The sequence below is a fragment of the Hemitrygon akajei genome, unplaced genomic scaffold (assembly GCF_048418815.1).
Source record: "Hemitrygon akajei unplaced genomic scaffold, sHemAka1.3 Scf000102, whole genome shotgun sequence".
In the NCBI taxonomy this organism is placed as follows: domain Eukaryota; kingdom Metazoa; phylum Chordata; class Chondrichthyes; order Myliobatiformes; family Dasyatidae; genus Hemitrygon; species Hemitrygon akajei.
Window position 1 is genome coordinate 1,996,074 of NW_027331988.1, and position 23,781 is coordinate 2,019,854.

At 46.3% G+C, this 23,781-nt stretch overlaps 1 protein-coding gene and 2 non-coding genes across 3 annotated transcripts; 1 reads left to right on the plus strand and 2 right to left on the minus strand.

Moving 5' to 3' along the window:
• LOC140723140 (endogenous retrovirus group 3 member 1 Env polyprotein-like) lies at positions 1–7,352 on the plus strand. The gene is made up of 2 exons (XM_073037770.1): positions 1–745; positions 4,836–7,352. The coding sequence occupies exon 2, from the start codon at positions 5,128–5,130 to the stop codon at positions 6,796–6,798; it is 1,671 nt and encodes a 556-aa protein (XP_072893871.1). The 5' UTR covers positions 1–745; positions 4,836–5,127; the 3' UTR covers positions 6,799–7,352.
• A 2,138-nt stretch (positions 7,353–9,490) lies between these two features.
• Positions 9,491–9,563, minus strand: trnav-uac (transfer RNA valine (anticodon UAC)). Its single transcript has one exon. It is a non-coding gene; the product is annotated as a tRNA-Val (tRNA).
• Positions 9,564–22,455: 12,892 nt separating this feature from the next.
• On the minus strand, positions 22,456–22,528 carry trnav-uac (transfer RNA valine (anticodon UAC)). The gene has a single exon. It is a non-coding gene; the product is annotated as a tRNA-Val (tRNA).
• Positions 22,529–23,781: the final 1,253 nt, after the last annotated feature.

Here is a 23,781-nt window from a genome sequence, read left to right on the forward strand (position 1 = left end):
AAGAGAAAGGGTTAAGGTTAGACTGTGCTAAGATCTAAGCTTACAAAACATATGCTGACACATTGCTAAATAAGGATATAAGATTCTTGCAAAACTGTATAGGTACAATCTGTACCTTGTGGTAATCATGAAGAACTAAAAAGGAGTCATTGAGCTAGGAGCTGAGAGCGGAGGTGGATGGAACAGATGGAGATAAGCTGTACTCTTGTGGCTAACTCCAAGGCCGATAAGTGTTTGAAAACTTGGCAGACATGGCTCTGCGGATGGCTAACTCCAAGGACAGAGGATATGAGAAAATGTGTATGTGACCCCCGAAATGTACAAGCTGTGGGGAGGGGGAGAGTGGAGCTGACTATGAATAATTGTAGGAATGATACAGCAACTGAGGGACACGTGATAACCTACTTGAAACTGTATAAAAGGAAATGAAATGTAATGCTCTGGGCTCAATACTGCTGGAGCAGTTTTGGGTCCGACTCTGCAGACTCGTGAAAAATAAAGCTTTGCCGCTTTGCAGTTTGCTGAGACTCATGGTGTGAGTTATTTCTGACAGCTGGGGGTCTCGTCCGGGATCCCCACTCCGGTCGTGGAGGGCGAGAGGAAGGACATCGGAGAAGGTGCACCCTGCCGAGTTCGGCAGTCCCTGATTCCTTGCTCGTCGTCTGAAACGGCTTGAGCGAGTGAGATCCGGACAGCGCAAGGCGGCAAAGCAGGGAGGAAAGGAGACGGTTCTACGGCACACCGGGTAAGTGAGACTAGCTAACTGAGATCTAGGTGGGTGTGACCGGGTAAACTAGGTGTGACGACACCTAGAGTAAAAAGAACCGGGCCGGGAAGGGAATAATGGGAGGGGGAAGCTCAAAGGAAGAGGAGCCGGAGAGTTCGGGTTTGTTCCCGAAGGTACCTCCTGATAGCCCCCTCGGTAGAATGTTTGCAGGATGGGGATATGGACGAACAAAGGGAAAGCAGAAAAAGAGAATGGTAGAATATTGCAAATTATGGTCCAAACAGCCAATAAAAGGGTCCTCGGTATGGTGGCCACCATTTGGGTCAGATGAGGATTGGGTTAGACAGGCCTTAAACATATATGTAAACTCTAAGCCAAATGTAAAAGAAGAAGAAAGTGAATACGCCTCTTGCTGGGTTTCGGGGCCAGGAGACTCAGCCAGAAGTTACAAATTGGAAACAAAGAACAAGGAGAAACCTCCTTGGGAAGTATTGAATCATTTACCTCCGCCTTACGTGCCCCGGCCTGAACAACCGGAGGCGGCTCCCTCTGCCCCCCTCCAACCGGACGATCCGGCACGGGAGGCGGAGGCTGAAAAGGAAAAAGAACGGGAAGAATGGGCGGAAGAAGAAGAAAAACGAAAAGAGGAATACGATGAGTGGTTAGAAAAAGAAAGGAAGAAGTGGGAGGAAGGGAATCCACCACAATCAGGACCCCCCTTTATTATGACGCGCTCCCGGACACGACAACGGGTGAAAAAGGAAGAGGAGCCCAAGTTATGCCCCTTAAGGGAGGTCCCGATGAGTGGACCTGATGGGGGAACGGGGTATGTGAATGTTCCCCTGACCAGCACTGAGGTAAGAACCTTTAAAAAAGAAATGAAGAACCTCCTGGAAGATCCGATGGGACTGGCTGAACAGTTGGATCAGTTCCTCGGGCCTAATATATACACCTGGGATGAAATGTATTCCATCATGGGGACGTTATTCTCAACCCAAGAGAGACAAATGATAAGACAAGCGGCTATAGTTATGTGGGAGAAAGAAAAGACTACCGAAGGGGCACCTAAGTTTCCCCTCACGGAGCCAAACTGGAACAAACAGACTCCTGAAGGACGAGGAAACATGAGAGACATGAGGGAATTCCTGATAAAGGGAATAAGACAAGCGGTCCCCAAGGGTCATAACTTCACTAAGGCGTTCGGAAGCCACCAGAACCCCGATGAGACCCCAACTGACTTCCTGGATAGAATTCGGAAAAATATGCAACAATATGCGGGGGTAGACCCGGAGACAGAGGTGGGACAACAGCTAATTAGGGTAGAATTTGTATCGAAAGCCTGGCCAGACATTCGGAAGAAACTAGAGAAGATAGAGGACTGGAATTCAAAACCCTTGAGCGAATTACTGCGAGAAGCACAGAAGGTGTTTGTAAGAAGAGACGAGGAGAAACAGAAAAATACCGCTAGGATCATGGTCCAGACAGTACGGCAAGTAACCACAGAAAACAGGGAAAAGAGGGGAACATGGTCAGACCGAGGCAATGGCCAAGAACCAGGAAGGAAAACGCGAAGGACTCTAAGATGCTTCCACTGTAACGAGGAAGGACATTTTAAACGGGAATGTCCTAAGTATCGGCGAGAGGTCAGGTCATATGCCATGATGGAGGACGAAGACTAGGGGGGTCGGGGGTTCCTACCCTTGGGGAGAAGAAACTATCGACAGGAACCCCTGGTAAATCTGAAATTAGGTCCCCAAGGGTCAGATACAACCTTTATGGTAGATTCGGGTGCTGAAAGATCCAGTGTAATCCAGATACCTCCCGGCGCCCGAACAGGAACAAGAGTAATGAAGGTATCCGGTATCGGAGGAAAAACGATACAAGTGTCCATTGTGGACAATGTGGAAGTCGGATATGAAGATAGGGCAACAAGGCAAGACTTTCTCCTGCTGCCCTCGGCAGGATTCAACCTATTAGGAAGGGACCTGCAAGTGCAACTGGGCATTGGAACAGTGCCGAACAATGGAGAAATAATAGTAAAATTATTCGCATTAAAAGAAGAGGACGACCAGAAAATAGAGCCCGAGGTGTGGTATAGAGAGGGAAATAGGGGAGGATTGAACATCAGCCCTCTACAGATCACCTTGCTACCGGACGGTCGCCCAGTAAGGAGGAAGCAGTATCCCATTGCGATGGAAGGAAGAAAAGGGCTGCAGCCGGTAATTCAACTATATCAAGGGGCAATTGATCCGTGCTCCGGTGTTAGTCTTGCCAGCCCTGGAAAAACCATTCCAGCTGTACGTCAACAATGCCGAAGGAATGGCCCAAGGGGTACTCACCCAACTAAGAGGAGGAAAGCGGCAACCCGTGGCTTTCCTGTCAAAAATGTTAGACCCGGTATCGCGTGGATGGCCCACCTGTATCCAAGCAGTGGCAGCGACAGCGGTATTGGTAGAGGAAGCCCGGAAACTAACCTTTGGAGGGAAGATCACAGTGCATTCTCCCCACTCGGTCAGCACCCTACTAGCCCAGAAGGCACATCGGTGGCTCACTGACTCCCGCATTCTAAAGTACGAAACTATACTGATGACCGGAGAAGACCTAAACTTCGCAAAGGATTCCAGTTGCAACCCAGCCCAGTACCTCTATGGAGGACTAGAAGAAAAGGAGTCAGAACACGACTGTATTGAATTGTTGGACTTGCAAACAAAGAGCCGGGAGGACTTACAGGAAGTTCCCCTGGGAGAAGGACAGGAATTGTATATAGATGGATCCTCACGATGTATTGATGGAGTACGGCACAGCGGATATGCCATCATTGACGGAGAGACTGAAAGAATAGTGGAGTCCGGGAGATTACCGGGAAACTGGTCGGCCCAGTCATGCGAATTATACGCACTCCAGAGGGCTCTGAGGATATTGGAGAAGAGGATCGGAACAATATACACTGACTCTAAGTACGCCTATGGGATAGTACATACCTTTGGGAAGATATGGAAAGAAAGAGGACTGATAACGGCCAGAGGAAAGGGACTGGCACACGAGCAAATGATAAGTATGACATTGGAAGCCCTGGCCCTACCAACTGAGATTGCGGTAGTACATGTACCCGGACACCAAAAAGGATCAACACCTGAAGCAGTAGGGAACCGTCTAGCCGATGGGGAGGCCAAACGAGCAGCCGTTGAAGACCCGATCCAACTCCTGACCTTGATACCAGTGAGGGAAGGACTTACTAAACAACCTATGTTTACCCAAATAGAGATTGATAGCATGAACCAACTAGGAGCCCGAAAAGACACTGATGGTAAATGGACGGTCCCGGATGGGAGACAGGTACTAAATAAGGAAGTAACCCGCAACATCCTCCAACAGTTGCACCATCAAACCCACTGGGGAGTACAGGCCATGTGCGACACAATTCTGAGGGACTATGTATGCAAAGGAATATACACACTGGCCCAGCAAGAGATAACTGGATGTTCGACGTGCCAGCGGATAAACAAGAAAGTGATGCGATCTACTCCAAGAGGTGGCCAGCCACTGGCCATGAGACCGTTCCATAGAGTCCAGATCGACTTTACCGAACTACCCTCAGTGCAGAGATGGAAGTACCTGTTAGTAATAGTGGATCATTTTACCCACTGGGTGGAAGCATACCCGACCACAAAGGCCGATGCGCCTACAGTAGCCCGAATACTACTAGAAAACATAATCCCCAGATATGGGATCATGGGGTCCATAGACTCGGACAGAGGGACACACTTTGCCTCCAAGACGCACCAGTTGATTTGTGATGCATTGAGTATCCAATGGAAATACCATACCCCGTGGCATCCCCAGAGTTCGGGACGGGTGGAAAGGATGAACAGTACCTTAAAGGCGCAATTGACCAAATTAATGCTAGAAACCAAGTTACCCTGGACTAAGTGTCTCCCCATCGCCCTGTTAAGAATCCGAACAGCACCCAGGAAGGATATAGGAATCTCCCCCTATGAAATGCTGTTTGGACTCCCGTATTGGAATAAGGTAGAAGGGTACCCCACGCTACAAGGGGGTGATATTTTTATAAGGAACTATTTACTGGCACTATCTCGTTCCTTTGCAGAACTGCGGAAGAAGGGTCTCTTGGCCCAGACTCCGCCGCTCGACTTTGCTTTACATCAGATCGTGCCTGGAGATTGGGTTCTGGTACGGACCTGGAAGCCGGAGAAGTTACAACCACAGTGGGAAGGCCCTTTCCAGGTCCTGTTAACCACCGAGGCGGCCGTACGAACAAAAGAGAAAGGGTGGACCCACGCATCCAGAATAAAGGGACCAGTTAAGCCTGAGGGACACACGGAGTGGACCTGTGTTCCCAGTGAAGAACCGTTGGTGGTGAAACTGAAAAGGCAACAAAAATGAACTCAATGTGGACTGTTACATTATTGACTGTAATATATTTAATTCTGTATGTGGGAAAAATAGAAGGGAAATGTGACAAGTGTAGGAACCGAGTTTTGGAGAAAGGAAAAGAACGACCCGGGGCCCTTGTGTCACATTCACATGTAAATGACCAATGTTATGGAAAAGAAAAAGAGGAATGTGAAGAGGGAGGAATAAAATATACCCTGAGAAAGAACAGGGGATACCCCGGTGGATCAGTGAGAGAAGAAAAAGGAGAAGGGAGAAGTTGGAGTGTACAAGAAAGTACATGCCCTGAGACAGAATGGATATGTGAAAGGAAAGAAAAAGGAAGGGCAGAGTTTGGTGGAGTCAGAGAAGAATGGGGAACCTATGGAAAAACAAGACCGGAAATGAAGGAAAACCTGTTTATAGACTTAGCAACTCGAATAGCTACAAGTTTAAATGTAAGTGACTGTTGGGTTTGTGGGGGACCCCACATGAGCGAGCAATGGCCATGGATAGGTGAGAGTTTGAGTGTGTGGGAGCTATTGGCTCATGATTGGGATAAGAAAAGGACTGGGAGGACGCAAGAATGGAAGTTAACAAACTATCCGGAAGGACAAGTATGTGTAGAAAGAAAAGGGAAGGTGAAAGTAGGAGAAAGCCCATGTCAGAGTATAAAGTTGGCTAAAACAAAAAATAATGCCACTTGGTGGCCCGAGGAGCCGACTTGGTACATAACTAAAGGGGCAAAGGACAATTGTACGGCTATGGGAAACAATTCGGGAATCTGGAATTGCAGTGGGCATAACCCGTACGAAGGAATTCCCAGTGTTTGGAAAGCCTGGCGGAAAGCAAGGAAAGGAGGATTTGTCCCAGAAGGTCTGTTCTGGATTTGTGGGAATCAGGCATACACCAAATTGCCGAAAGGATGGGGAGGAGTTTGTTTCTTAGGCCTTATAAGGCCAGAGTTCTTCCTCCTACCCCAGGATGAAGATAGGGAATTAGGAATCAAGTTATTTGACTCACTGAGAAGGGAGAAGCGGGAGATAAAGGTGGGAGAATGGGGCGACGAGTGGCCTCCAGCACGCATCATTGAATATTACGGACCAGCAACTTGGGCCCAGGATGGGTCATGGGGTTACCGAACCCCGGTATATATGTTAAATCGAATAATACGCCTACAAGCTGTAGTAGAGGTGATCACCAACCAAACCGCATTGGCTCTGGAATTGCTGGCTGAGCAGCAAAGCCAGATGAGAACAGCCATATACCAAAATCGATTAGCATTGGATTACCTATTGGCCTCCGAGGGAGGGGTCTGTGGAAAGTTCAATCTGACAAACTGTTGCCTAAAGATAAATGATAATGGAAAGGCAGTGTTGAAAATATCCGACAAAATTCGGAAGTTGGCCCATGTGCCAGTACAAACTTGGAGATCCTTAGGGAACCTGAGTTGGCTGGATAGTCTGCTGGGAGGAAGCTGGTGGCGAATAGCCCTGTTAATATTTGGCGGAATACTCATAATGATAATCATATTACCATGCTTAATACCCTGCTTGAGAGCATTAATAACGCGAGTAGTAGTACAGGTAATGCAGCCAGGGAACCCAGCTGACCCGGCTAAAATGCTGTTGCAACGAGGCAGAGAACTGGAAGAGTGGAATCCCTGGACAAATCCTTAGCACACTCTAAAAAGAAAAAGGGTGGAATTGTAAGAAGAGAAAGGGTTAAGGTTAGACTGTGCTAAGATCTAAGCTTACAAAACATATGCTGACACATTGCTAAATAAGGATATAAGATTCTTGCAAAACTGTATAGGTACAATCTGTACCTTGTGGTAATCATGAAGAACTAAAAAGGAGTCATTGAGCTAGGAGCTGAGAGCGGAGGTGGATGGAACAGATGGAGATAAGCTGTACTCTTGTGGCTAACTCCAAGGCCGATAAGTGTTTGAAAACTTGGCAGACATGGCTCTGCGGATGGCTAACTCCAAGGACAGAGGATATGAGAAAATGTGTATGTGACCCCCGAAATGTACAAGCTGTGGGGAGGGGGAGAGTGGAGCTGACTATGAATAATTGTAGGAATGATACAGCAACTGAGGGACACGTGATAACCTACTTGAAACTGTATAAAAGGAAATGAAATGTAATGCTCTGGGCTCAATACTGCTGGAGCAGTTTTGGGTCCGACTCTGCAGACTCGTGAAAAATAAAGCTTTGCCGCTTTGCAGTTTGCTGAGACTCATGGTGTGAGTTATTTCTGACACCACGGAAAGACTAGGGGTTGGAACCCAGTTTAATTGCAACTGACTCTCAAGTGAGGGGAAACAAAATCTTGATTCATCGCAGACATTCTCGCGGCGAGGAGAAAGTGAATGGAAAGCGGAGATATATTTTAATATGCAATGGTTCAACGTCTCGGTGGTAGGCTGCTGTGCTGAGCGACTGTCAGTAAGTTTACTCCTCAGAAATTTAACCATTACATCAGGAGCATTAACTAAGCCAGCCTGACCACGCCACAGGACCATAAGCTACTTAAATCATGATTGACGTGTTTCCCTTCTAAAACTGTCTTCTTACCTTCTCTACATAAACGTTGATGTCTCAGTTAACAACCGCTTAAATTACGCAAATACGGGCACAGGGCCATCAAACGCGCCTCATACGTGAGATCGTTTAATCGCTGGACCATTCTCGTAAACCTGCTCTGTATGAACACCACTGCCAACACATACTCTCTTGAACAGGGATCGTCAGGGCAGAAAACCACCAAAGTGCATAGGAAAAAGGTTTGTTTAATTAACACATTGCAGAGCGACAGCATCATTAATTATTATAATGAGAGGTACACGTGATAAGAAAAATGCGGTGACGTATTAAAGAGAGACTCACCAGGAAGAGCAATAATAGCGAGGACGGGGAAGAAAACCACTTGAATGGCGACGAGAACATATGTAACTCGAAAATCTACCGGCACCCAATAGTCTGTAGAAATGTATGGAAACATCCAGAAGACACTTCTCCCATTTCCCGTTATATTCCAGGCTGCGCTTCCCGGATTCCGATCCATGACAGAACGAGCAAGTCCGTCCTCACTCTCCCTGACACTGCAGCTCCGGTTATCTGTCCGTGGCAGGGGAGGCTGCTCTCGCTGAAACTGGGGGAACCGAGTGAACGGGGCTCTTATTAAACAGAGAGAAAAATAATCTCCGGTGACGTCAGCAGCCTACCCTGAAAAGACTGTAATTATTTTCCGCAAAGTTACAGGAAGAGTTAACCCTTGGTCTACCAGGTGGCTGAGGAAGAAGTGTGTAGATAAATGCTGCTGTGGCCACATATCCTGAAATTACTAAAATAAATTTTAAAAATATCCCACTGCACTGGTTTTAACAGAGTTTGAAGTGGAAATAAGTCCAAAATGAGCAAATATATGCATTTTCCTTAAAACACCCGGGTTAGCAAAGCGGTAAATTAGTCAAAATCACATTTGATCCATCTTGGCTGCTGTAAGATGAATGGAAGAAAACAGCGGTTCTGAAAGAGAGCGCCATTAGCGTGGAAAGTAGAGGTTTTATGAGACAGAAAAGGACTGTCAGCCATCTGTGCAAATGTGCTCTCATGTTCGACAGGAGTAGCAGGTGGACAAGAAAGGTAGACAAGCGGAGGAAGGGAAGAGTGAGAGTGAGAGAGAGAGAGAGAGAGAGAGAGAGAGAGAGAGAGAGAGAGAGAGAGAGAGAGAGAGAGAGAGAGAGAGAGAGAGAGAGAGAGAGAGAGAGAGAGAGAGAGGAGGAGAGAGAGAGAGAGAGAGAGAGAGAGAGAGAGAGAGAGAGAGAGAGAGAGTGGGGGGGGGGGCGGAAGAGGCAGTCGGAAAAGGTGGAACCTAGAAGACCGCGGTGGAGAATTTGAACAGAGAGTCTGTATGGTGGGACTAGGAAGGAGTGGAATACAGGAGGAGGAAAAAGAAAGCGATTTAACATTTTAAAGTAGGTTTGAAATTTTGCAGCACACGTTTATTCTTCCTGATGTTTGTCTGAATGGGAACATTTGAGATGCGAGCTCCGTTGAAACCACAATGCATCCTCATGCGACAATACATGACAATAGGGTTGAAGGCTGATTCTCCCGTTACGCAGTGTACGTTATCCACGAACCTCCTTAGGCTGAAATCCGTTTATGTTCTCCTGTAAATTATATATAATTTCTATTAATTATTCTTTCTTTAATTTACCTTTGCCAGGTTTGAAATACAATGCGCTACTGCTGGAAAAGCGAATGTTCATTATATTTACACCTGGATGCCCATGACAGTAAACTTGAACACAAACTGAAAAGTTGAGTCTCAAGTTCATTTGAAGCACCGAAGCCCAAACAATGTTTCTGCCCGGGATTGAACTGGGGACCTTTCGCGTGTAAAGCGAACGTGATAACCACTACACCACAGAAACCGTGCAAAGCGCTCAATGCTTTGCGCTCTTGAGCAATGACCCGAGGCACCCCCTCCCCCCACCCTGCTCTGAAGTACAGCAATAAGTACAAAACATTGCCCATCCTTCCTTCCTGTTTTCAGTAACACGTATTAAATAGGTTAGGACTTTATTTTATTGAGTGTAGAAGAATGAAGAGAGACTTGATAGATGTATGTAAAATTATGATGGGTATAGAAAGAGTGAATGCAAGCAGGCTTTTTACACTGAGGCCAGGGGAGAAAAAAAATCAGAGGACACCGGTTAAGGGTGAAGGGCGACAGTTTAAAGGGAACATTGGGGGGGGGGTTCTTCACACAAAGAGTGGTGGGAGTGTGAAATGAGCTGCCAGATGAAGTAATAAATACGGGCTCACTTTTAACATCTAATTAAACCTTGGACATGTACATGGATGCGAGGTGTATGGAGGGATATGGGCCAGGTGAAGGTCAGTGGGACAAGGCAGAAAAATGGTTAGGCACAGCCAAGAAGGATCAAAAGGCCTGATTCTGTGCTGTAATGTTCGATGGTTCAATGCTTATGCGCCATTTACAGAGATATGCATTAACAGTTTCCTGTCGGGTGTTGGTTAAGGCGCGACATGTGGCAGTCAACTGAACTGTGTGGTATTAATAGGCAAGGAATTAAAACACCTTCTGTACTCTAGCTTCCAGTAGTCTCCACAGGGTGGGCGCTCGGGCTCACGTGCTAAATTTAACAGTGCCTTTAAGCTTTCTCACCCTGTCTGCCTCGTCCGTTCTCTTCACCTCAGATTACAAGTTAATTGATGGAAGTGAGTGAACCACGTGCCGATACGTTTATATACAACAGGACGCGTTACAAGCCAGGGTTACTTGTGAGATGATGCCAGCTGTATAGTAACGAATCACGGCTAATCACCCCACCGGGTCCGCACTGACACCAGACACACCGTCACACGGATATTTCATTAATGATCACGGTCCAATCTGTTCCGTCGGATCGCAACCAGACCAAAACATCAACGGCCAATTAAACAACCTATTGTGAAGGAAAATTATATCGGTAACAACAGCCTTCAGGAACGGAGCGGCAAGTCGATCAGCTCGGAGGTCGCAGTGGAGTGATCACTCTCCAGCCGGAAGGACGTCAGCAGAAACGATGGAGCTGTCGTCTCTTTAACAGAGGCTTGGTGAACTCCGAATATGTGAGAATTATTTTATAATTCGGTACAGACGAATGCAGATTCATGCTGAGAGAGGGGGAGAGAGATATCAGCATCTCCATACCATTTGTGCCTATTGAGGGTACGATTAATATCTCTTTTTTTTCGCAGGTGCCTGAAACAATTCGCCAATGCAAGTAAATATTGAGTTTTATCGACATCACAACGAACCAGGATGAGCTGTAATTAGAGGGTTTCTGAAGCATAGTTTCAGGAAAGGTAGAGATCTTTGCTTCACCATTTGGTTAATTGAACTAAGAAGACAGGAATGTGGGGGACAATTCTGCCTTAATTCAGCAAAGAAAACCATCTGTTCAGACACTTTCCATGAGCGAAGGTGGCAGGCGACACTTGCAGTCTGATTATTAAAGGAACAGCGGCATCTCACCATTCTCCAGCGGAGAGCAGTGTCGAGACTTGGATGGCAGTGTCGCAAGGACGTGGCGGTGGAACGAACCCAGGTGCCGAACACGGGCGCGGAGGCCGAGTCGGGAGGCGTTACAGTCGTAGCAAGCGTGGAATGGCTGCCAAGGGAGTGTTTACCCGGAGTCTTGGTTTTAGTAGAGAATTCAAGAACGATGCTAGACTTAGAACTGATAGTCCTAAGAACCAAGGAACGAGGCTACTCGTACACAAGTCGACTAACAAACTGGCAGCTCCTAGTTGTGGTCACAGGGTTTTTACACTGCTTTTGCTGATGGAAAGCAGGTGTTTGTAGGTAGTGGAACCTGGGAATGATTGGGAACTAAACGAGATGATTAAGGCACAATTTCTGAGCCTGGTGCCAGAGGGGTCAATGATAGGCATCCTTTGATATGTTGGAATAATAACGCTGGAACTCTTCCCTGGTTGGGAACAGATTACTTGATGTTAATCTTCATCCTCTCCGGAATTTTTCCTTGTACGTTGTTACTCTGTGTGTCCAGACTCCACATTATGGCTGAAAATTGTAACTTTCTTTTTAGTTGATTATCCGCTCGCAATGCTACATTTTCTCAGCCAGATCATGTGAACGTTCACTTACCTTTCGCACTTGAGGTCCCTCCAATAATATATCACCAATGCCGCTAAATCTGGGGCACCAAGTGAGAGACAGCTAGTTACCGAACCGCTAACTATTGGATCGTGACATTCAGTCAGCCTTTGTAAATCTGTCCAGTCATACTGAGAAAGTAATCATTTCTCAAACTCCACAGTGCTTCTCATTGATAATCGCCTTGTCAATTCCGCACCATCAAATTCGCAATTTCTGATACAGCACAACGAGACAAAAACAGACAGCAGACGTCAGGCAGCAAGACAGACGAGTAGATAGACAGACAGATAGATAGATAGATAGATAGATAGATAGATAGATAGATAGATAGATAGATAGATAGATAGATAGATAGATAGATTGATTGATTGATAGATTGATACAAGCACACAGACAGTTATGCCGACCGGCCCTGTGGCTCAGAAGGAGAGGGAAAGGAAGAGGAAGGCAGGAAGGCAGTAGTAATAGGGGACTCTATAGTCAGGAGTTCAGACAGGCGATTCTGTGGACACAGGAAAGGAACTCGGAAGGCAGTTTGCCTCCCAGGTGCCAGGGTCCGGGATGTTTCTGATCGCGTCCAAGATATCCTGCGGTGCGAGGGAGAACACCAAGAGGTCGTGGAACATATTGGTACCAATGACATAGGTAGGAAAAGGGAAGAGGTCCTGAAAGAAGACTACAGGGAGTTCGGAAAGAAGTTGAAAAGCAGGACGTCAAAGGTAGTAATCTCGGGATTACCGCCTGTTCCACGCGACAGTGAGAATAGGAATAGAATGAGGTGGAGGATAACTGCGTGGCTGAGGGATTGGAGCAGGAGGCAGGGATTCAGAGTTCTGGATCATGGGGACCTCTTTTGGGGCGGTTGTGACCTACACAAAACGGGCGGGTTGCACTTGAATCCCAGGGAGACCAATGTCCTGACGGGCAAGTTTGATAGAGCTGTTGGGGAGGCTTGAAACTAGTTTGGCAGGGGGAGGGGTGGGAATCAGAATGTGAGTGCAGGGATTATGGTAGAAGGACAAGGGCATGATGCTACGAGTTCTGGGTTGATGAGGAAGGGGACAGAACATAATTGTAGCCAGTTAAAGGGGTTGAAATGTGTCTATTTCAATGCTAGGAGTATTAGGAACAAGGAGGATGAACTTAGAGCATGGATTAGGATGTGGATCTATGATGTTCTGGTTGTTACCGAAATTTGGTTGAAGGAAGGGCAGGATTGGATGATGCAGGTCCCGGGGTTCAGGTGTTTTAAAAGGAATAGGATGGGAGGTAGAAAAGTGGGGTTGGAAGAGTGGCATTGCAGGTCAGGGATATTATCACGTCTATAGAAAGGGAGACCGCTGCAGAGGGAGTGTCGACTGAGTCGGTGTGGGTGGAAGACAGAAAGAGGAAGGGTTCAATCATGGTGCTGGGAGTAGTCTGTAGGCCCCCAAATAGTCCTCGAGACACCGAGGAGCAGATAAGCAGGCTTATTTTAGAATGATGCTGGAAATACAGGGCAGTAGTTATGGGTGACTTCAACTTCCCTTATATTGACTGGCACCTACTGAGTGCAAGTGGGATAGATGGGGCTGAATTTGTCAGGTGTGTTAAAGAAGGATTCGTGACACAGTATGTGGACCGGTCGACGGGAGGAGAGGCTATACTGGATCTAGTTCTGGGGAATGAACCTGGTCAGGTGACAGACACTTGATGGGGGAGCATTTTGCTGAGAGTGACCACAACTCCCTTAGCTTCAGCCTAGCTATGAAAAAGAAATAAAATCAGACTAAATGGTAAAGTGCTTAACTGGGAAAGGCTAACTTTGAAGGGATGAGGCAGGAACTAGCAACAGTAAATTGGAAACAAATGTTCAAAGGGGAAAGCACAGAAGTAATGTGGGAAAAGTTTATGGATCACTTGAGCTGGGTTCAGGATAGGTTTGTCCCACTGAGGCAAGGAAAAAATGATAGGAAGAGGGAACCGTGGCTGACAAGGCATGTGAGGCAACACTTCAAGAGGAAAAAGGAAGCATATATTAGATATAAGAAGCAGGAAGTAGGAGGAGCTTATGAGAAATATAGTGTAGCCAGGAAGGAACTAAAGAAAGGACTTAGGTGAGCTCGAGGGCGGCATGAGAAGGCCTTGGCCTGTAGTATTAAGGAGAACCCCAAGGCGTTCTATGCGTATGTGAAGAATAGGAGGATGACGAGAACGAAGGTTGGACCGCTAAAGTATAAAGAGGGCAACATGTGCCTGAAGGCAGAGGAGTTAGGGGAGGTCCTAAATTAATACTTTGCTTCAGTATTCACAAGTGAAAAGGATCTTGATCAGGATGAGGTCGAAGTTGAGAGGGCCTGTGCACTTGACAATGTGGAGATTAAGGAAGAAGAAGTGCTTAAGACTGATAAATCCCCAGGGCCGGATATGATACACCCCAGGTTGTTCTGGGAATTGAGAGAAGAGATCGCAGGAGCATTAGCTATGACCTTTGAATCCTCTTTGGCTGCAGGGGAAGTGCCGGAGGGCTGGAGAATGGCAAATGTAGTTCCCTTGTTTAAAGAAGGCAATAGGGAGAAACTTGTGAACTATAGACCGATGAGTCTTACGTCGGTGGTATGCAAACTACTGGAAAGGATCCTTAAGGATAGGATCTACGAGCATTTGGCGAAGTACATTCTACTCCTGGATAGTCAACATTACTTTGTGAAGGGAAGATCGTGCCTCAGGAGCCTGATTGATTTTTTTGAAGCGGTAACAAAAGAAATTGATGAGGGTAGGGCAGTGGATGTGGTCTACATGGACTTTAGCAAAGCATTTAACAAGGTCCCTATTGAGAGACTCATCCAGAAAGTCAAGAGGCATTGGGATGTGGAACCTTAGCTGTTTGGATAAAAAATTGGCTTAAAGGCAGAAAGAAGAGGGTAGTTGTAGAAGTGTACAATGTACAGGGTATGTTAATTAAAATGGCTTCTTTGGTTTTCTAGAGTAGGAATGCTTTTATGTCTGATAAGTGTTTTCTCTCGCAGTTATTTGGATTTGGACTTGCTGATATGGGGATTGTATTCATTTTTTAACCAATGGGGACTGTTATTTTGGCTTGTGGGGCTGGGAGCTTGGGGGTTTTCGCGGGTTTGTCGGGAAGAAGACCCCGAGGAAGGTGGACGTGCGCTGCACTGCTCGGTCGACCACCGGGGGTGGTCCCAGGTGCGAGGACGTGGAGGTCGGAGGAAAGTGACGAGGGGTCGAATGGTTCGATGGTTGAGCTCCTACGATGTGCACTAAACTGACTGAACTTTGATAAGTTGGCGCCTTTTACTTTATTTTCTTTTCCATCACATATACTGTATTGCATAGTAGTCTTTTAGTTTTAGTAAAATCTTTAAAGTGTATTCCATAAAGGTATCTGGTGTGAGTTTGATACTGTGTGTTTACGGGAGGCATAAACTTGATTCTCACAGCACCTGCGTGTACGGGAGGTGAAGTTGGTGAGTGGCTGGATCTCCTTTTCCCCTAGACATATACCGGCCTGTTGGGTAAGTGTTACAGAAGGAAAGTATTCTGCCTGGAGGTCGGTGACTACGGGAGTGCCGCAGGAATCCGTCCTGGGACCCCGCCTTTTGTGATTTTTATAAATGACCTGGATGCAGAGGCGGAAGGATGTGTGAGTAAGTTTTCGGATGACACGCAGATTGGAGGAGTTGTGGATGGAGCTGTAGGTTGTAGAAGCTTACAAGAGGATATAGACAAGCTGCAGAGTTGGGCAGGAAAATGGCAGATGGAGTTCAATCCGGACAAGTGTGAGGTGATGCGGTTTGGAAGCGCAAACCAGAGGACTGAATACAGAGTTAATGGTCAGTTACTTATGAGTGTGGATGAACAAAGGGACCTTGGGGTTCAAATCCATACATCCCTCAAGGTCGCTGCACAGGTTGATAGGGTAGTTAAGAAGGCCTATAGGATGCTAGGCTTCATTAACAAGGGGATTGAGTTCAAGAGTAGAGAGGCCATGTTACAACTCTACAAATCTCTGGCGAGTTCGCACTTAGAGTATTGTGTTCAATTCTGCTCACCTCATTATAGGAAGCATGTGGAAGCTATGGAGATTTACCAGGACGTTGCCTGGTTTGGAGAACAAGTCATATGAAGCAAGTTTATCAGAGCTGGGACTTTTCTCGTTGGAGTGTAGAAGAATGAGAGGGGACTTGATAGAGACCTACAAGATTATGAGAGGCATAGATAGGGTGAATAGTCAGTACCTGTTTCCCAGGGCACCAATAGCAAACACCGGATGGCATATGTTCAAAATTAAGGGAGGGAAGTTTAGGGGAGAAATCAGGGGTAAGTTTTTTACACGAAGGGTTGTGAGTGCCTGGAATGACTTGCCAGGGATGGTGGTGGAGGCTAAAACATTAAGTGTATTTAAGAGCCTCTTGGACAGGCACATGGATGAAAAAAAATGGAGGGTTATGGGGTGGTGTGTGTTTAGTACTTTTTTAAAGGATTACATGGGTCGGCACAACATAGAGGGCTGAAGGGCCTGTACTGTGCTGTAGTGTTCTATGGTTCAATGGTTCTATGGGAAGAAGTATAGTTCAGGTAATTGTGTGAGTCGATGGACTTATGATGTACGACAGTAGATAAGCTGGCTCAGAAGACAGAGAAAGAGAGATTGGAAATGGATCAGGTAAAACTAAAGGCGTATTGGAAATTGGAGCTGGTTGATGAAATCAACGAGCAGCGCCCAGGAAGCAGCAGCAATGCTGTCGTCAGTGTCCCGCGGGAGATTTCGGGCAGTGACACCGCTGTCGGCTTGGAACACGGACCGTTCCACGTAGCCAATAAAAAGGCAGGAATAGCCGGGATCCATGCGCGTGCCTATGGCTACAAGGGTCTTCAAAGTGAAGGAGGGGTGGGTGGGCGCGGGATGTGAATATGTTTACAGGCACTGTACCTGTTATCCGTTCAGCGACAATTGCCAGTTCAACACATTTATTCGAATCTAATCTGAGTTGGGTCTGGATGACCACTGTCCTTACTGCCACAGATATCTGCGATTCATGTTTAGTAGTATGGTTTAGCTGACGGACGTGTTCGTATTCAGGTATTATCGTTATGTTTGAGATTGACAGGATAAGCAGTTTGATTCATGTGTGAAAATGTCACCACTAGTAGAACTATTTATGTATCGGGAAAAGACACGGTCACATCAGATCCCTCCAAGTATAAACACGATACCATGTGATACTTAAAAATAAAACAGCGAGCTTTTTCTGTGAACATTTTGGCCTATTCCCGATATTATTGAGATCAGAATAACAACAAATAATGTTCCTATCTCCCTCTGTCCGTGTGGGCACTCGATGGGGCCCTTGTTCAAAAATATCTCTCCTCCAAACTCGATAATATCTTGCTCATAATAACTTTCAGGACAATTCTGTCCGCGGCAACAGGGATTGTAAATGACATCATTGATGACAATGGGTTTTTGACGATTGTAGCTGGATGGAATATCAGCATTTTATTTCTTGCAATACAGCGGACACTGGAAATGCATTTTTTCGCCAGTGTGATCTCCGTTGTCCAGGAATAACCAGTACCTGCTGGAAATAATGTCTGCAGTACGGTTACAGGAATAAGGGAGACTTGTGCGAACCGCTGGTAGTCAATGGAGTCGCGCAGAGGACGATCAGCAGAAACCGGAGATGGGGGAGGGAAAGTCGTGCCTGGTGGTAGAGTGACTATGGAGATGGGGGAAGTTACGGTAAAATATCTTGCATGCGGAGGCTCGTGGTGTGTTACCTGATGACAAGGAGACCCAATCCTTTTTTATTAATCTGGGTGGGATGGAGTGATGGTACCTGGGGGAAATGCGTCAGAGAATGGTGACAGCAGCATCGATCGTGGCGGAAGGGAATCTCCATTGACCGTAAAATGTCTGGAGATGTAATTCTCATCAATGGAAATGATAGAATGGAATAGCACTTTTGCGAGTGTCCGTTTGGCAGAAAGTATCGTCAGGATAACTGTTGGAGTCAGTAGCATGGCTTTGTAAAGGATGTCGGTAGATAATCTCTCCCTGGAGTTGGGAACAGAGAGATCGAGAGACAGGATTGGTGTCAGAACGGTTACAACCTGATCTGAGGGCGGTGTGGCAAGTTGTAGGCCGGGTAGATGAGACTGACGAGCTCAGCGTGGCTGCAGGAAGAGGCACCAACTCAGTTGTCAATGGAATCGCAGCAGCATAAGTGGCATAAGCATAAGGGGCTTGTCTATGCAATTTCCGCTTGTGAGGTGTGACAGGAATAAGGATATCACCGGGCCAAGAGGGACAGAATGTGCCCGCAATATATAGTGGTATCCGGACGGGCGACGCCGCTAAGTCACGAGTTTTTCTGAACAATGAGGGCAAGCGGAGATTTTACCACATTCTTTAGTTGCTGCCTGAACTTGGTCTGTGTAACGGCGTAAAGGGCCGTGTTCGTACAACAGCTCAGAAGCTGCAGAATGATGCCCAGCTCTCGAAGGGAATCTGGCGGAAGCAAACGTATGGGAAGATAATTCAGCCGATTCCACGCAGAGAACACACTGAAAGGTGCCCACAGCAGGATGAAATTACCCGAGACCATCAGCAATAAAACGAGGGATTTCCTGCGTTTCTCCATCTCCGGGTCTCTGGCGCTCTGTCCGTTACCGGGAACTCTGAGTCTGCTGGTGACTAAGACGTGCCTGACAGTGAGGCCGTTCGTCAGCAGAATCAGCACAAATGGGAGTACAGGGGTGAGGAAGGAATAAAATAGGTCAATTTGATTCGTGAATTTGGAATAATGATACCTCTGTTGACAAATGAATGGAGCAATTATCCATGTGTATTCCTCTGACAGTCGAAAATACCAGTAAATATTCTTTAAATTGCTGATCACAGTCACAGTCCCCAAAACCACGGCCGCGGTTTTCCGCGTGCAATATTTTGTTTTCATCTTTTGGCAACAAATGGCGACAAACCGATCCAAGGTGAACGTGACGGTGAACCAGACCGAACAGTCGGTTGCGGTGTAAATCAGAGCAGCGTGGATATTACACCCCTTGGGCATTGAGCGGATGAAAACGGAGTGCTGCATGTACGTAAGTGGAATCTTGCTCAATATCAGGTCCACGATAAGAACCAGAAGATCCGCCGCTGCCATGGCAACCAGATAGCACGTGACAACTCTGGAGAGGCCACACTTTCCCCGAGACAGGATGAATATGGTCACCATGTTCACTGCGAAGCAGAATAAACCATCAGTGTCAATACAACAGGAAGAGCTCTCTTAAAACGAGTGCAATGTGTGTCAATTATTGAGATGAGTGTGCCTGACGGAATAATGTAATCGTAGCGATTACCAGTTGGATAAAATTGAACCGGTTTGCAAAGTAGTGTAATCTTACTGCAATCTGTTCGATGGAATATCAGCAACGAAACGGAAAGCGAAGAACACAGATAACGATGGCCGATGGTTGTGAAATTCCGTACATGCTGAGGGAAAAAGATCTGAATGATGCTCCGCGGAATCTCAACTGTCGTGAAATAATAATCCTTGACACCCATCATCTCTGGATGAGGCGCAGATTCCCGCCCCTGATCCTTAGCCAGGGCGACTGAATTTGCAGATGGAGTTGTAGTCCAAAGCCTTATTTATGCACCTCTCTTCCTGTTTGCCAATATTGAGGGAGTATTACCTTGAAATCGTGCCGCGAGTCTCACCAGCTCCTCCTTGTACTCTTGTCTTTACCATCCTATGCCAGTCATTAATGTCTCGAAAATGCCTTTTTTTTCCCAGCAACAATGACGTTCATTTGTCACCAGAACAATACGTCATTACAGTGGTCTATCATGTTTTCAGTGGGAACAAAAGTCATGTTTTCAGAAATATGTTCCTTAGGCTTTACACACGGTCAAATGCAGCTGGCGTGAAAATATATATTAAAGATCATTGCATTTTACAATTTTTGGGTCCCAATCGGAAAATGCATTTTATGAACACAGTGGGCAGGAGGGTGGCCAGACTCAGAAGATGCAACCAGTGATTATATTCCAGAGACAATGCTTCCTTTGCTTCAGCGGCACCTCGGTCAGCACATGGAAGTTGGAAAGGTATCAACGAATTTATTAACTTTCTAATCCGACCGATGTTGTTGGAGATGATCAGAGAGAAACGGAGGAGGGGTCGTCACACTAACGTCATTCTTTCTGCTGGAAGGCAGATAATTAGACGATTTATCCAACACAATTCTGCGGCAGCCTCACGCTGCCAACTGAAACGATAACAAAAGAACTGTGGACACAGAGCTGGCGAACGCAAAACGCGTGGAAGTGGAGCCATTAACATAAACGTTCAAATTTAGAGAACGTAATGTCACTGCTGAACGACAGCCAATGTGGAAACGTGAAGAACGAACGACGTTTTCTATGGAACTCTCGCAAGCCTATGGGGCGAGATAGGAGCCAAAATGCGAAAGACACTTCGATAATGTGGTCGGCACGGCCGAAGGTCCTGACAGCGGAGTGACCTGGTTAAGTTTACGGAACTCCTGGACTGCAGATGACCGATCAGACCGATTAACCACGGAAAGACTAGGGGTTGGAACCCAGTTTATTTGCAACTGACCCTCAAGTGAGGGGAAACAAAATCTTGATACATCGCAGACATTCTCGCGGCGAGCAGAAAGTGAATGGAAAGCGGAGATATATTTTAATATGCAATGGTTCAACGTCTCGGTGGTAGGCTGCTGTGCTGAGCGACTGTCAGTAAGTTTACTCCTCAGAAATTTAACCATTACATCAGGAGCATTAACTAAGCCAGCCTGACCACGCCACAGGACCATAAGCTACTTAAATCATGATTGACGTGTTTCCCTTCTAAAACTGTCTTCTTACCTTCTCTACATAAACGTTAATGTCTCAGTTAACAACCGCTTAAATTACGCAAATACGGGCACAGGGCCATCAAACGCGCCTCATACGTGAGATCGTTTAATCGCTGGACCATTCTCGTAAACCTGCTCTGTATCAACACCACTGCCAACACATACTCTCTTGAACAGAGATCGTCAGGACAGAAAACCACCAAAGTGCATAGGAAAAAGGTTTGTTTAATTAACACATTGCAGTGCGACAGCATCATTAATTATTATAATGAGAGGTACACGTGATAAGAAAAATGCGGTGACGTATTAAAGAGAGACTCACCAGGAAGAGCAATAATGGCGAGGACGGGGAAGAAAACCACTTGAATGGCGACGAGAACATATGTATCTCGAAAATCTACCGGCACCCAATAGTCTGTAGAAATGTATGGAAACATCCAGAAGACACTTCTCCCATTTCCCGTTATATTCCAGGATGCGCTTCCCGGATTCCGATCCATGACAGAACGAGCCAGTCCGTCCTCACTCTCCCTGACACTGCAGCTCCGGTTATCTGTCCGTGGCAGGGGAGGCTGCTCTCGCTGAAACAGGGGGAACCGAGTGAACGGGGCTCTTATTAAACAGAGAGAAAAATAATCTCCGGTGACGTCAGCAGCCTACCCTGAAAAGACTCTAATTATTTTCCGCAAAGCTACAGGAAGAGTTAACCCTTGGTCTACCAGGTGGCTGAAGAAGAAGTGTGTAGATAAATGCTGCTGTGGCCACATATCCTGAAATTACTAAAATAAATTTTAAAAATATCCCACTGCACTGGTTTAACACAGTTTGAGGTGGAAATAAGTCCAAAATGAGCAAATATATGCATTTTCCTTAAAACACCCGTGTTAGCAAAGCGGTAAATTAGTCAAAATCACATTTGATCCATCTTGGCTGGATTAAGATGAATGGAAGAAAACAGCGGTTCTGAAAGAGAGCGGCATTAGCGTGGAAAGTAGAGGTTTTATGAGACAGAAAAGGACTGTCAGCCATCTGTGCAAATGTGCTCTCATGTTCGACAGGAGTAGCAGGTGGACAAGAAAGGTAGACAAGCGGAGGAAGGGAAGAGTGAGAGTGAGAGAGAGAGAGAGAGAGAGAGAGAGAGAGAGAGAGAGAGAGAGAGAGAGAGAGAGAGAGAGAGAGAGAGAGAGAGAGAGAGAGAGAGAGAGAGTGGGGGGGGGGGGGCGGAAGAGGCAGACGGAAAAGGTGGAACCTAGAAGACCGCGGTGGAGAATTTGAACAGAGAGTTTGTATGGTGGGACTAGGAAGGAGTGGAATACAGGAGGAGGAAAAAGAAAGCGATTTAACATTTTAAAGTAAGTTTGAAATTTTGCAGCACACGTTTATTCTTCCTGATGTTTGTCTGAATGGGAATATTTGAGATGTGAGCTCCGTTGAAACCATAATGCATCCTCATGCGACAATGCATGGCAATAGGTTTGAAGGCTAATTCTCCCGTGTACGTTGCAGTGTACGTTATCTACGAACCTCCTTAGGTTTAAATCCGTTTATTTTCTCCTGGAAATTATATATAATTTCTATTAATTCTTCTTTCTTTAATTTACCTTTGCCAGGTTTGAAATACAATGCGCTACTGCTAGAAAAGCGAATGTTCATTATATTTACACCTGGATGCCCATGACAGTAAACTTGAACACAAACTGAAAAGTTGAGTCTCAAGTTCATTTAAAGCACTGAAGCCCAAACAATGTTTCTGCCCAGGATTGAACTGGGGACCTTTCGCGTGTAAAGCGAATGTGATAACCACTACACCACAGAAACCGTGAAAAGCGCTCAATGCTTTGCGCTCTTGAGCAATGACCCGAGGCACCCCCTGCTCTGAAGTACAGCAATAAGTACAAAACATTCCCCACTGTTCCTTTCCGTTTTCAGTAACACGCATTAAATAGGTTAGGACTTTATTTTACTGAGTGTAGAAGAATGAAGGGAAACTTGATAGAGGTATGTAAAATTATGATGGGTATAGATAGAGTGAATGCAAGCAGGCTTTTTACACTGAGGCCAGGGGAGAAAAAAAATCAGAGGACACCGGTTAAGGGTGAAGGGCGACAGTTTAAAGGGAACATTGGGGGGGGGGTTGTTCTTCACACAAAGAGTGGTGGGAGTGTGGAATGAGCTGCCAGATGAAGTAATAAATACGGGCTCACTTTTACCATTTAATTAAACCTTGGAGAGGTACATGGATGCGAGGTGCATGGAGGGATATGGGCCAGGTGCAGGTCAGTGGGACAAGACAGAAAAATGGTTAGGCACAGCCAAGAAGGGTCAAATGGCCTGATTCTGTGCTGTAATGTTCGATGGTTCTGTGGTTATGCGCCATTTACAGAGATATGCATTAACAATTTCCTGTCGGGTGTTAGTTAAGGCGCGACATGTGACAGTTAACTAAACTGTGTTGTATTAATAGGCAAGGAATTAAAACACCTTCTGTACTCTAGTTTCCAGTAGTCTCCACAGGGTGGCGCTCGGCTCACGTGCTAAATTTAACAGTGCCTTTAAGGTTTCTCACCCAGTCTGCCTCGTCCGTTCTCTTCACCTCAGATTACAAGTTAATTGAAGGAAGTGAGTGAACCACGTGCCGATACGTTTATATACAACAGGACACGTTACAAGCCAGGGCTACTTGTGAGATGATGCCAGCTGTACAGTAACGAATCACGGCTAATCACCCCACCGAGTCCGCACTGACACCAGACACACCGTCACACTGATATTTCATTAATGATCACGGTCCAACCTGTTCCGACGGATCGCAACCAGACCAAAACATCAACGGCCAATTAAACAACCTATTGTGAAGGAAAATTATATTGGTAACAACAGCCTTCAGGAACGGAGCGGCAAGTCGATCAGCTCCGAGGTCGCAGTGGAGTGATCACTCTCCAGCCGGAAGCACGTCAGCAGAAACGACGGAGCTGTCGTCTCTTTAACAGCGGCTTGGTGAACTCCGGATATGTGAGAATTATTTTATAATTCGGTACAGACGAATGCAGATTCATGTTGAGAGAGGGGGA

Coding starts and splice junctions, on each gene's coding strand:
- LOC140723140 (XM_073037770.1), top strand. CDS start 5,128: ATGAACTCAATGTGGACTGTTACATTATTGACTGTAATATATTTAATT.